The sequence below is a fragment of the Tupaia chinensis genome, unplaced genomic scaffold (assembly GCF_000334495.1).
Source record: "Tupaia chinensis unplaced genomic scaffold, TupChi_1.0 Scaffold000062_1, whole genome shotgun sequence".
Lineage (NCBI taxonomy): Eukaryota > Metazoa > Chordata > Mammalia > Scandentia > Tupaiidae > Tupaia > Tupaia belangeri.
Window position 1 is genome coordinate 728879 of NW_006159520.1, and position 15259 is coordinate 744137.

The 15259-nt window shown below is 39.7% G+C and overlaps 1 protein-coding gene across 1 annotated transcript in view; it reads right to left on the bottom strand.

Annotated features, from left to right (window-relative positions):
- Nucleotides 1-9293, bottom strand: part of ARHGAP11A (Rho GTPase activating protein 11A) — a 22079-nt gene extending 12786 nt beyond the window's left edge. Inside the window, 7 exon segments of the mRNA XM_006141694.3 lie at nucleotides 1-112; nucleotides 287-450; nucleotides 2087-2228; nucleotides 2231-2336; nucleotides 2732-2828; nucleotides 5471-5541; nucleotides 8612-9293. Of these exon segments, the coding sequence (XP_006141756.1) occupies nucleotides 1-112; nucleotides 287-450; nucleotides 2087-2228; nucleotides 2231-2336; nucleotides 2732-2828; nucleotides 5471-5541; nucleotides 8612-8740 (821 nt within the window). The 5' untranslated portion in view covers nucleotides 8741-9293.
- Between the last annotated feature and the right edge of the window lie 5966 nt (nucleotides 9294-15259).

The following is a 15259-nucleotide window of genomic DNA, read 5'->3' on the forward strand; positions in this document are numbered from 1 at the left end:
GCAGGAGTTTCATATTCGCCTTCCTCAAAGCCTTCCAGTGATGGAGTAGCACAGAGACCATCAATACCCAACATAGCTGGTATCTTTTCTAAGATAAAATCTGGTACACGCCCTAAATGCAAGTGTTTACAAGTGAGACAATTACTATACATTCTTCACTTCCCCAACACGTTTAGGTAGTAATATAGCAACTTTCTAATGGGTGTTTTCACAGTTCACTTGGAAGAAACCTGAATTTCCCTCATTTAAACAAATCTTGTTACTTAACAATGTAACTATATCCTACCAATATCTGGTGCATAATCAATAAGAGTCTGTATGATCGCGGCCTGTAATCTCAGTTTTTTTTCTGTGTTAGCAGACATCTTTTCATGTCCTTCACTTGTCTGAAGAAGATTTGGTGCAAATATTACTGCAAGATTGCTGCTATCCATCTTATTCTCACTGGACCTTAAGTGAAAAAATAGTTTCATTAGATGGTACCAAAGATAAAAACACAGAAAGTTAAAATACTGTACTGAGCACATTTCGAAGACCTTACTCCATCAAGAACATGTGAATCAAAGCACAGCTACTCTTCATCTACGCACCTACACAACTGGCTTGAACATAAGAAAACCCAGAAACACAGAGCGTCTGTATATTTAAATCTACACCATAAAATCATGCTCATCAAAGAGCTCCCACTCAGCATTCCCATGCCAACTGAACATATTTATGATTTTCAAATGCACACACAGAAAGCTGAAAGTATTTGAGCCAGCCCTATGGGCAAGTGGTGAAGGGAGCCTGACCCCAATGAGTGCTGTGGTTCAAGTCCCATTTTTGATAGTTTGAGAAACATGCCAGGCCCAGTCCCAAATCCCAGTGAGACAGAAAATGGAAAAGGGACTGCATGTTGACGCCAAATGGGAGGCAACTATCTTTCTCTCCCTTTCCCTTTCTCTGTTTCTGTCTCTTTGGTAAGCATAAGTGCCCCCTGGCAAATAAATAAATGAGTAGGAAATATTAGAGTTCAGCAAGTATGTTTATAATAAGTAGGATCACTGACAGCAGGGAGAGGTGAAAAATTTGAAAAAGCAAACGGCAAATATTTCGGAAACAGTTTTTAGAGCTTTCAGTGGATAGCAAAGCCTATAAACATTAATAAGCCATTAAGACTTGCATAAAGATGTTCTAATACAGCAAGGAAATATCTGGTATACTGTTTCTTAAATTATAAAGGGCAAGGGTGAGCTGTGGCCTGGTGGTTGCATGGTTAGATCCCTCATGGCCAACTATACTATTCAAGTCCTGGCCCTGGTGGCTTGAAAAACATGCCAGGTGGGTGTATATGCCCAAAACCCTGAGAGTAGGAAGGAATAAATGAGAAGCAGAACAACCGTGCCCCATACGGTGCTTTCTTGCCCTGTCCCTTATGCCGGTGTGCAGTGCTCTCTAGCAAATTAACACACACACACACACTCACACACACACATTCATATTTATTTATTTTTTTTTTCCAAAAAGGTTTTTGCTATAGGGTGTGTGCACTCACTGGAGAAACAGAGAGATAGAAAGCAAGAAATCACCCCTCCGGGGGGCGATGGCCACAGTGCAATCCCTTCTCCTCCAGTCTCCTCGTGGGAATTTGGGGACACACGCACACGTGCCCAGTGTTAAGTTTAAGCTCCCAAGTCTGGGACTTGAACTGTGGTCGACTACATGGGAGTCCAGCAACATAACCATTATGCCATCTGCTGGTCCCGAGAGTGTATGTTTTTAAAAAATAATTATTTTATTTAACTTTATATTTCATTTTTCTTTATTTTAATTTGACCAGAGAGGGACAGAGTGAGAGAGAGAGTGAGATAGAGAAAGTGAGGTGCCAGGTCCAGGACTCGAACCAAGGTCGGCCATGTAGGAGTCCAGTGTCCTTAACCAGCACGCCACCTGCTGGTCCCAAGAGTATACTTTTTATAGTAAGAAAATATGCAATTCTTTTTAGAAAACTTTCCATTGTACATAAAATTCACTATATACAGAGGTAAATCTTTAGCTAGCTAAGAAATGAAATCATTTCTTAACATATTTAATTACTACTCACCTAAGAGAAACATTCCTGAGAAAGTTAAAAAAGTATCTTAATATATCAACTATGTGGTCAGCCATAAGACAGGAGAGCAACAATGTAGCTCTAGTCTTCTCCTCTGTTCCTAACTGTTGAGCTTTGAAAAGTGCTTCATGACAGCAGGAGCAATGGGCTCTGGCAGTTCCCTAAAAAACTGCTTAAGAAGTCCTGCAATATCACAGGGAGGTGCAGAAGACAGACAACCTTCACCATGATCCAGTTTATTCTGAAATAAATAGAACAATTGTTAGAATTTTAGGAGCTTTAAGAGTTTATTGGAATGAAAGAGCTTTCTTTAACATATTTATCTTAAGTCTTGTTTTAATTTATATCATTCCTTTCTAGAGTGCTTCAAACAAGAACATTTAAAATGTTTATTTCATATGGTGCTTCATAGGAGTCAGAATCATACACTTAAAAAGTACTCTGTAAATTTAAACCACTGTAAAAATGACACACAATTTAAAAAAAGATAAATAATTTCTCTTGGAAGAGATTCTTCTGCCATAAATTTGCAAATTAAATTTCTACCATTTATGTAATCGCTTTAAATATTGCAAGCACAAAAAACAAATCAGGAAATGATACAAATGAAAAACTGTAGTTAAAAAGTATGCTTACCTTTAACGCTTTCAGACGAATAACTGATCCTGATTTCCTAAAAAGCCCTTCTGTATGCATATGCTGTTCTAAAGATGTGCAAGCATCGACAAGAAAGCTGAAAGAGAAATGTTTTCAGTGGCCAGATGCACATCTTACCAAAGTACCTGAGTAGGCCACACACTATTCTACTTTCAGAAGCTCTAATGCCCCAAGCCTCTTTAATAGTTGTTATCAAAGTTTTCTTTTAGTTGTCGTGCTTCCTAAATTCTTCTCTAAGGCCCATCTTTTCACTCACACCATTTCAATGCACCTACTCACTCAGACACCCTTCTCAGTCCTACTCCATTTCTATGCTTCCTTGCAGAGCCCAGGATACTTCTCTTTCACTGCCTCTATTTCTTCACATTTCAATTTCTACTCAAGCCTCACCCTTGCCAAATCCGTACCAACTAACTCACTGTCTCCATCTTGCTTGACCCATCAGCCTTTGACACACCTAACCATTCCCTTGATCATTTCAAAGATACTTTTTCACAATTCTTTCTGGTTTTCCTGCTATCTCCCTGATTGATTCTTCTCAAATTATTTTCTGACCCTTCTTTTAATAGACTTCTCCATACTAGAAGAATCCAGGGCTCTCTCTAAGGCTGCCTTAGTACTTATTTTCTCTCCATTGGTCATCTTGTACATAGCTTTAAATATCTATCATTTACTACACCTGTCTACAAACAAGGCACTATTATTCCTCAGAAGGGTAGAATATAATCCCAGTCCTTATAATCTTTCTCATATTCAAAGATATAAACTCAATTCCTTTATTTTGATTAATAATCTCAATAAATATGTTCTAGATACTTAACCTTTCAGTGGCTGGTACCAACAATATGGATGCCAGCTACAAAGAACTGAGACAACTGTACTGATGGAAATGGCAAAATGGCTGGCCTTGCTTATGAAGGATAACTGACATAACAGGTGTCTTCTGTTTGTTTGTTTAAGTGGGCTAAAAAATGACAAAAAAGACTTAGCTGCTATCCCTGGGGATAAAACTTTGCCATTCTATAAAAATCATGATAGGTTTTCATTACAGAAAAATCAAATCTTTTATAGGTTATCTAAAAACCAAGCAGTGGCCAGAAGGTGGTACAAAGGTTAAGGCAGCCAGATCCCACCCGGCTAAATGTGTGGTTCGAGTTCCAATGGTGCATCAGTTAAAACCTGGATTATTGGGCTAGAGTAGCCAAATAATGAATTTAGAGATAATGGTTTCTTTATATGCATTTATTATTTTTTTTTGGAGAGGTTTTCGCTATAGGGCACGTGCGCTTGCCAGACAGACAGAGAGAGACATAGAGACAGAAAGCAAGAAATCACCCCCCAGGGGAGATGGCCACACCGCAATCCCTTCTCCTCCATTCTCCTCTAGGGATCTTGGCCAGGTTCGCACACGCGCCCAGCGTGAGTTTTAAGCCGCCAGGTCCGGGACTCAAACCGCGGTCGACTACGTGGGAGTACAGTGACATAGCCATTACGCTAACTGCTGGTCCCTCTTTATATGCATTTAAAAACCATTTTCTTAAGACATAAACTTACCTATTAAATTCTGATGGATGCCATCAGTCTAAAAGGTTATTTATTAAAAATAGTAAGTGGCATAGAAAAACTCAAGTGTTATATATTCACAAATACCCCAAGATCTTAGCTTAAATACTTTTATCCAAACTTTCTTTTCCTTTGTTTAATTGTATTCATTCATTCATTCATTTATTTACTTATTTATTTTTATAATTTGACTAGAGAAAGAAAGCTGCCAGGTACAGGACTTGAACAGCAGTTAGCTATGTGGGAGTCCAGTGTCCCAGCCACACCATCTGCCAGCCCCCTCTTTTATCTTAAATTTCTCTTAAAAAACTGAAACTTATGGGACCAGAAGTTGGCATAATGGCTATGTCACTGGACTCCCATGTAGTCAACTGTGGTTTGAGTCCTGGACCCAGTGGCTTAAACGCACACCAGGTGCACTTGCATGCATGCCCAAGATCCTGAGAGGAGAATGGAGGAAAAGGTATTGCGGCATGGCCTCCCCCCTGGGGGGGGATGATTTCTGGCTTTCTGTCTCTGTCTCTCTGATGAGTGCATGTGACCTATAGGAAAAAAAATAAAAAAACACAACTCTCTCTCAAAAATAAAAAAAGAAACTTACTACTGAATTAGTAATTCAGCATGTTACATAATTTCAGTTACAGCAAAAGAACTGGCAGAAAACTGAAAATTGACCTAATAAAACAAAAATTATCTGATTCCTAATATTTATTCATCACTGAGTTTAAAATTTAATCCTGGAATAAGTACAAATTGCAAACTTAAATTATTTAGGGCCAGTCAGGTGGCGTGGTAGTTAAGGCAGCTAGATCCCACATGGCTGACATGAAGGGTAGAATACTTGAACTGGCGGTTTGAAAAACAGGCCAAGCATGTGTGTGAGTGCTCAAAATCCCAAGAAGAGAGTAGAGAAGGAATTGCAATGTGGTCATCCACCAGGGGGAGGGTAGTGAGGGGAGTACTGTCTCCCTTTCTCTCTCTCTCTCTCTCATTCTGTTTCTCCAGAGGGCACATGCATCCCAAAGAAAATTTAAATAATGTGTGTGATTTTTTTTTACATTATCTAATGTTGAGAGAGGAATCATTTACTGATCTGAAACAAAACTGTGCAATCAACTATTTTTAAGAGCTCTAAAACCATCAAACTCTGCTTACCTTGGAATGTGTCCATATTCTGGTACAACAGAATGGGGTAGTGCATTAAAAGGTACTCCAAATATTTTACCCTAAAATGACAAATCCAGTTACTCTAATACAAATATTGGGTATAATATAAGTTTTCCTAAACATTAGGTGAATTATAAATCTCAAGAAATAATAAAAATAAGATTACAGAAGTAAATTATAAACTATCGAAATAGTTACTTCAAGTCTGTGTGGTAACAAATAACGACTATATTAGAAATTATGGTAGGTGCTGGGAGTACAAAGATGGCCAAGACAAAGTCAATGCCCTCAAATGATCCAGCAAATCCATCCAGTCTCCAAGCTGACCACGGAAAATCAACATTCTTACAAAACAATCTGCCCCAAAATACTTAATATCCCCCCCAATGCTATTAATACAAGTCCCTCAAGTGACCTTATAAATACTGACCTACACTGTTCTTTGTTCATCTTAAAAATGCTAATTTATACAAAAAGCTAAGGCAGTTGATAAAATGAATAGCACTTATTAGAATACTTCCTAAAATTACATGAGAAGTGGTTATTTTTTAGACCTGACATTTTGTCCACATCCTATAAAAGTGTTTTTTAATCTGTGTCCTGAGGTACGCAAGGCAGGGAGTCTACAAATAAGTCAAGGTTTATTTAACTACTTTAAAATCTGCTTTTAAAAACTCACATTCAAAATTGAATACATTGAAAACTCTAAGAGTAAACTTTTATGTTGGTTACTTGAGTATGATGCACACAAGTAAATACTTCCTTCCACCATATGGCTTCATTTAACCAATGAATAACCCAAACTCAAATCTGTACCGTATAGTGCTTAAGAGAGCAGAAGCCTGGGGCAAAACTACCAGATTTTTAAATTTTCACTTTTCTACTTATTAGCTAAGTGATGTCAATCAACTTAATAGTCCGTGTGTATCCTCATATAGATTCTAAGTGATAGAGTTGTAGGAAGATTTAAAACATGTGAAAAATTTATACCAGTGCTGTTACGATTATTATGTCAAGGTGAGCTACTTTTTAAAAAAATGTTAGCATGGGCAACCCCTTTGTTCAAGTTAATCAGAATTTTCTTGATACTGTGCAACCAAACTGTCATACCTAAATAGAATTTTTTTAAGTCTCATAATTTTTAACAATTGGCTTCAGAAGCACCATAATAAATTTAGTAAAGTAACATGCTTTGTAAATTTTATGTATTATGATATCTCAAAATATTAGTAAAAAAAATTCCAAGTACTTTAGTGCAAAAGCTCAAAAACCAGTTAACAAACACCAAATAGTTAAAGAAATCTTTTCAAATTACCTATCCTGTTAGATCCCATTCGTATAACACGACGATCTTCTGTTTTTCTTTGTTAGAATGTTTTTATTAATGTTTCTAGCTAAATTTATATGATTATTGATTAGCATATAGACCATTAACTAACACAACTACCAAAGGCTGACTAAATGGCATGTGACAGCCACTTTGCTAGTCCCTTTTATAGATACTACCTTTTTAAAAATCCCCTCAACAAACCAAGGAGTGATACCATTACTTCCACTTTATAGATTAGGAAACTAAAGCCTAGGCAATTAAACATCCAGCCCAACAGTAGTGGCAAAAGAGGACCCAGGTCTATCTGACTCTAAAGTCAGGTGTCAGTTTTTCTTGTTAAGGGGTGAAAAAACAAACAAACAAACAAAAAAACAAAACCACACACTAGAAATCTTTCCACATACTTAAAAAAACTAGCTATATTTGAGATCTTGGAAAGCCAGTTTTAAAATAAAAAGAAACCACTGAAATTTTGGAATATAAACAATCAGGTTCCCGTTAATTCATAAACAAAAACAATTTTTCAGAATTTAAAAGCTGTTAAGAGATATACATATTATTTTGTTAGTTTTCTTCACATAGTTTTTAAAATATAAACTAAGGGCTACACAAATTAATTATATTAGGTTTTGTCTCCAAGTACAAGAAACTATCATATAAATTAGCCAAATACATTTAAAGCAAAACGCTTTAAATTTATTACATCTCCCAAACATGAAATTCTTGTTAATGCAGTAGACACATTACAATCTCATTCAAAAACACTTTACTTTTTCTTTTTTTTTAAGAATTATCCATTTTGCTTTTTATTTTTTCTTATTCTTCAATTTTATGAGAGAGAAAGAGAAAGGTGCCAAGGCATGTGGGAGTCCAGCGTCTTACCCACCAGGCCACCTGCTGGCCCCCAAACTCCTTTGCTTCTACTGCCAAAACATGAATAGCTTTTCAATCATTCCACTCCAGCTTCTTAATTTACTCATTTTAAAAAACAGCTTTATGTCTAAAAAGTACAACAGACCAAGCAGTAAGCATGTTTTCTCAAACTGGTGAATACAAAGGTATCATCTGAAACCTATTTCTAATGCTGTCACATCTCATTTACTGATCCATTTAGAACATGTATTGGTCTCCCTTGTCCCTGTATAACATTTACTGTACCAGGGGCTGGCAAGTGGCATGGTGGTTAAGGGTGCTGGACTCCCACATGGCCGACCATGGTTCAAGTCTCGGACCTGGTGGCTTGCTTTCTCACTTCCTCTCTCTCTGTCTCTCTCTGATCAAACTGGAAAATAACAATGATCATAATAATAAATAAAGTTAAATAAAATAATTCTAAAAAAAAAAATTACTGTACCAGACGTGGAGGGGTAGTGTGTCTCCCTCCCCACATACTACTCATTCAAGATACAATAAATTTTCAATGCCTAGAAACATTTTTAATCGTCACAACTGAAGACACTGCTGTCCTCTGATAGATAGAAGCCTGTGATGTTGTTATACCTTGTACAATTCACAGGACAGCCCTCATCCCATCCCCCTAAGAATGATCCAAAATGTCAATAGTTCTAAGGTTGGAAAATCCTGCAACTTTTTCTCAATGACCAAAAATACCTGAAAAGAATAAAAGAAAGTCATTCTTTAAATATCAGCAGTTGACCACCTGGACTGAATTAGACACACTTAAGTACATTCTCTGTTTGATCTATACAAAGAATGAACACAGCGGGACCTGGCAATAAGTGACGATACCAGCATGTCTGTAAAAAACTAAAAACCTAAATCTGGCTCCCCAAACTTACCCCTATTTCTGTGGCTGTTGTCTCATGTCTTCGGCGATCGCACTGCCCACGGCCACTCTTAACTTTAATACCATAGACGGCTCGAAGCTGCTGCAACAAGGCCAACCTCACCAGCCTCTGATCCCACATGCCGAAAACGTCACCCACTCTTCGAGGCAGAATCTGGCTCCCGACCCTCGTCCGCCACCAAGTCTTCCAATTTCCAAACACTCTCAGCTTTGAGCTCCGCTCCGCTGCCTTTTGACCACGTCTGGCTCTCTTCCGGCACCAGACCCCGGCCACTTCCACTTTTCCTCGATCCTCTCTCCACGTACAGACTTTCTTCTCTTGGCCCTTTGATCCAGGCACACCTCACTCTTCCTTCACTTACGCCGACTTTCTTCCGGGTCACCCGACGCTTTCAGCTACTTACGCAGACTTTCCTTCTTGCTCCCCCGTTCTTTCGGTTCCTTGCACCAACGCCTCTAGCCAGCTTCTCACCACTTCCGGTCACTTCCAAGGATCCCCTTTCCTCCAAATCTCACTTTGCCCTCTCCGGCTCCCACTGTAACGACGACCCTCGCTGGCTCCTCCAGCCCCGGCAGGCTCAGCTTGGACGTCCGTGTCTCGGTCCCCACGTCCCCAGCTCTACGTGCCGCCGGACCAGCCGGCTGCTCAGGCGCCTCTTCCAGTCGGGCTGGTGCCCGCCGTCACCCCGTTTCACAGGCTGCTTGTTCCCTCCCCCATCAGCCCGCCTGCGGCCCGGGCCTACACATCTCGGGGTATTCAGTGAAACCACCCAGCCCTCCTCATGTCTCTGCGCCACCTCCTCTGCAGACACCGCGGCCGTCGTACCCGCAGTTCCAGCGGAGGCTCAAATGGTAGCGCCAAACAGTGCTCGGCATCTGATTGGCTCACTCCTCTTTTCAAAATCAGGACCTCGGAGGGTGGCCAGGAGCTGCCTGTCTAGAGAGGGGGGGGGGGGGGACGAAGGGGAGGCCGCGAGGGGTGTGGCAGGCAGTCCAAAAACACGGGAGAAGAAAGACGAGTTGCATCTGCTCCTTCAGGGCCATCATTTTTGGAGGAAAATATTGTTTACGGAATGTCTGAATACACCTGAACTGCGTCTCGGACCATATGTTCGGAAAATGTAAGAGACACCTTACTCTCATTTTTCCGAAAGCGGCGGAGGCAGAAGGTCCTCTTATGGGTCCTACGGAACCCGAGGTGAGACAAGCGGAGTCAGGATTCACAAACGCTGATTTTAGTACCCTAATCCACAGCCCTAGGTGGGAACCTCGGCTGCGGGAATTGGTCTTAGCGGGAGACTGATGGTGATGCACAAGTCTTGTTGCAGAGGTAGTTAAGCACAATTGAGATCTGTCATGGAAGAGTAGAATGCTGGAGGAAGGCAACGTCTGCGGTAGGCGGCAGCCGCAGAAGTTGCTTTTTTTTTTTTTTTTTTGGAGAGATTTTCACTGTAGGGCGCGTCCGCTCGCCAGACAGAGAGAGACATAGAGACAGAAAGCCGCAATCCCTTCTCCTCCATTCTCCTCTCGGATCTTGGGCACGCACGCACACGCGCCTGGCGTGAGTTTTAAGCCACCGGGTCCAGGACACCAACCGCGGTAGACTACCTGGGAGTCCAGCGACATAGCCATTACGCTAACTGCTGGTTCCCAGAAGTTGCTTTTCAGAGGGATTTGGAGTTGGAAGACCCGAAGAAGACCCGCCCCTCGCCCAGCTTTTGCTAAAACCTTGGTTATCTTGTTGACAGGCAGGACTGCTAACGCCCAGCTCCTGATCCCTTGCTGTGTCTACATTCTCAGTCTGCAGCAGTCCATTGAGATGTTCTCTGTGGCCTGGGATGCAGTTCTTTGAGGGCAGAGGACTAGGACTCAAATTAAACACAGTATAGAACACAGTCACTATGCCCCACCTCGCTCCCACGTAAACTTGATACGAGCAGTGGCAGAACTTAACTTCCTCAGGCACTGCTCTGTCCCCATTGCACGGTAGTGAAAGAATGAAAACAGAAGTTAAACATTTCACTCTCTTTTAACACTTGTTAGTCGAGGGCCTACTATAGGTTATAGGTTGGTGAGTGAAAGCATATGTAACTTTGGCCCTTGAAGAGGAAAGGCAGACAGATATTAAAGAATTACATGAATGAGGCATTTATCAATTGAGAGAAGTGAAGGAAAAGAATATGATTCTATAAAAGGGTAATGAAAGATCCTTATTTGGGGAACTGAGAGACGAACAAATGATTAACTGAAAAATCAGTAGAAATTGGTTAAAACCTGAAGGTGGTGGGACCAGAAGTTGGTGTAATGGCTATGTCACTGGACTCCCATGTAGTCTACTGCAGTCCCAGACCCGGTGGCTTAAACTCATGCCAGGCGGGTGTGCATGCGTGCCCAAGATTCTGAGAATGGAGAAGAGATTGTGGCATGGCCATCCTCCCTGGGGGTGACTTCTCTGTGTCTTTCTGTTTCTCTCTGTCTTTCTGGCAAGCGCACGTGCCCTATAGCAAAAACCTCTCAAAAAAATTAAATTAAATTAAAAAAAAAACTGAAGGTGGGATGCCTGAGTGGGACCAGCATTCAGGAGGTAAAGGCCTACAGAAAAAGTCATCAGTGTTAATAAGCAACAGTACATCAAAGATGAAATGGAAATTTTTCCTTCTCTTTTTTCTTGCTTCAGACATAACTATTAAAAATTACATATATGTTTATTCTCATCAAATGTTTAAAGAATTATTTAACTTTATTATTATTATTATTGAATTAGCTACAGAACACATGCACTCACCAGAGAGACAGACAGACAGAGAAGGAGAGAGAAAAGCAAGGCTCCAGGTCCAGGACTCGAACTGCAGTAAGCCATGTGGGAGTCCAGTGCCTTAATCACCATACCAGCTACTGCCCCCCACCTAGGTTTTAGATGTCTCAAATATTTTTTTCTTAAAGATCCATGACTGCTCTTGAATATTAAATGCCTTTTTGTTTGTCCTAATACCTTTTTAAAACTAAGCTTTTTATCTTTTTTTTGTCTTAAGATGAAAATATTGGTTCTTAATGACATTAGCAAAGTTGTTTATGTGCTTTATCTATTCATAGCCATGTATATATGTAATAAAAAGAATAACAATAACAAAAAAAGAATAAAAACAGTAACAATAACAATAATGATATTTCTACCATGACTGATGAATGAAGTTTAACTTCATATGTGCTGGCTTTTTTCTTTATACCCCATTAAAAATGTATAGTAATTCTTCTCTTTGGTTATATATGGATGTACTGTAATTTATTCAACCAGGCTTGTACTGATACGTATGCAGGCTATTTCTAGTCTTTTGTGATTACTAAAAAATTCCTTGTGTATATGTAATATGCCTTTGCCAGTACATCTTTAGTATAGATTTCATAAATAGGATTGCTAGGTGACAAGGTAAAAGAACATGTCATTTTCATTTAATATTGCCAAATTCCCCTTCATACAGGTTGTGCAAATTTTGTATTTATACCAGCAATGTATGAACGTTTTTGTGTCCCCATCACCAACAGAATAGTCAACTTGATTTTTGGTAATTTGTTAAAAATGATAATGCTATCTCAGTATAGATTTGTATTTATCTTTTTAAAGTTTTATTTATTTATCCCATATTTGGGAGAGAGAGACAGAGACAGAGATGCAGGCCTCCAACAGGCTCCTGATGCCATGATCCGCACCAGCTTCAGCCAGCCTGGACTATGGGCACACTCAGGCCCAGTATATTCAGGGAAGTCTTGGATTTAAACTGGGAACCTCCCCATTTGAGTCTGCTTCACAGAGCATCTTATTTACTGCTGTACTACTATCTGGCCCCTGTGTTTATCTTTTTATGAATGAGGTGGAGTGTCTGTTTAGATAGTGCATACATACAATGAAGTATTATGAAACTGTTAAGGATGTAAAGTGAAGTGAAAAAAAGCAAGCACAAAAGAATGTGTATCGGGAACCAGCAGTTAGCATAATGTCTATGTCGCTGGACTCCCACGTAGTCGACCACGGTTCGTGTCCCGGACCCGGTGGCTTAAAACTCATGCCGGGCGCGTGTGCGTGCGTGCCCAAGATCCCGAGAGGAGAATGGAGGAGAGGGGATTGCGGCGTGACCATCCCCCCTGGGGGATGATTTCTTGCTTTCTGTCTCTATGTCTCTCTCTGTCTGTCTGGCGAGCGCACGCGCCCTACAGTGAAAATCTCTCCAAAAAAAAAAAAAAAAGAATGTGTATAGTGTGCCAACAATGGTGTAAGGGGGGTTAGAAATACATCACTAATGGATATTTGCTTTTATTTTCAAAATAAACAGTAGAAAGGTAAGCCATGATCTAATAAAAATGGTAATAATAGGGGGAGAACAAGAACAGGTGAGTGAAAGAAATGGAAACTGGACCTTTCTGAATATATCTCTTATAAAATATATCTCATGTTATAGTTTGAACCTGTAAATGTTTAATATTTAAAATACAAAATGAAAAACTTCCCCCAGAGGCCAGCAGATGATGCAGTGATTAAGGTGCTGAATGCCCCCATGGCTAAGCATGGTTCAAGTCCCAGAAACTGGCAGCTTGAAACTCATGTTGGGTGTATGTTTGTGGGTACCCGAAATCCCAGGAGGAGAATGGAGGAGAAGGGATTGTGGCGTGGCCATCTCTCCCTCTCACTGTCCCTCTCTGGTGAGCACATGCACACTTTGGCAAAAACCTCAAAAAAAGAATTTTATGTTTTCCATGAGGGAATACAAAATAAATCTTAAAAGCAACTCCTATAATGAGAAAACAAACCGAAATAAATGAGACAACCTTTCTACCTCTTTAGGGGCTATTTTCATTTCTTGTATTTGAATTGCCCATCTTTTGCTAATTTTCTATCAAGCTGGCCTCTGGGGAAAAAAAAATTTAAACTTTTTATATATTAGCCCTTTGTGGTATAAGTTGCATATATTTTGGACTTTTTATTGTGCTTCTTTGTTTACGTTGTGGTTAATCAATCTCTTCCCTTGATGCTTCTGGGTTCTGATCATAGATAGGCATATTTCCTCACTTCCTAATTATAAAGAAATTGACTCATGTGAATTCCCCCCTTTTTTTTTTTTTGAGATGTTTTTGCTATAGGGTGTGTGTGCTCACCACAGAAACAGAGAGTGAGAAGTCACCCCCGGGGGCAATGGTCATGCCACAATCCCTTCTCTTCCATTCTCCTCTCGGGATCTTGGGCACACACGTACATACGCCCGGTGTGAGTATAAGCCACCAGGTCCAGGACTCAAACCACGGTTGGCTACATGGGAGTCCAGCGACATAGCCATTACGCCAACTGGTGGTCCCGACTCATGTGAATTCTAAGGTGATTTTTCTAGTACCCGTTTTTCTCTAGTACTACTGGGGTTTTATTTTTTCATACCAGCTATCCTATCCACTTGGGATTTATCCAGTGTTGAAAGTGAAGAATGGCTCCAAGTTTGTCTTTTTCCATATGGTGATCCAGACCTCACAGCGACATAGCCATTACGCCAACTGGTGGTCCCGACTCATGTGAATTCTAAGGTGATTTTTCTAGTACCCGTTTTTCTCTAGTACTACTGGGGTTTTATTTTTTCATACCAGCTATCCTATCCACTTGGGATTTATCCAGTGTGGAAAGTGAAGAATGGCTCCAAGTTTGTCTTTTTCCATATGGTGATCCATACCTCACTATTTTATTTTATCTTACTCCAATGAACACTCACAACTACTTCTAAAAGTAGCAAAATGCTACTCCTGAAAAACCCATGGAGAGTCTTTTCTGGGGAAAGAGAAAACATCTTTACCCAAGCATTGACTTTCCTCCTGGTTAGTGCCACTAGATGGCACACATTTTCTTTTCTTTTCTTTTCTCTTTTCTTTTTTTTTTTTTTTTAATTTGAATTGTTTTTTATTGAACACTCACAACTACTTCTAAAAGTAGCAAAATGCTACTCCTGAAAAACCCATGGAGAGTCTTTTCTGGGGAAAGAGAAAACATCTTTACCCAAGCATTGACTTTCCTCCTGGTTAGTGCCACTAGATGGCACACATTTTCTTTTCTTTTCTTTTCTCTTTTCTTTTTTTTTTTTTTTTAATTTGAATTGTTTTTTATTTTAATTTTTTTATTTCTTGTTCTTTTATACATTCAATCACTTTTTTAGCTTACAAAGTGAATATTCCAATATGTGTACATTTCTCCCTAGTCCAGTTAATAATACTATAAAATTATCTTCAACAGATAATACCACATTTCTTTGCCCCATTAATGCTTTGCCTATCTATTTTTCTTCTAAATGTCCTTCTTCAGACTCTACTCTTTCACACACACTATATCTGGTATTCACAACCATTTACTGTGTTTCTATATCCTTTAGTCAACCAGTTTCAGTCATAGAGTGTGGACACTCGATATATATTAAGTGGAGACATACAGAGATTCTCCTTCATAGCCTGGCTTGCTTTACTCAGCAGTAAATCTTCCATATTCATTCACTTTTAGATGTTGTCTTGGCTACTTCCCCTTTCCATAAAAATCAATCAAGTATCCGCCTAAGGGAATACCTCAACCTTTTTCCTGAATTCCTGCTTGACATAAAATGTGTATAGCTTACACACA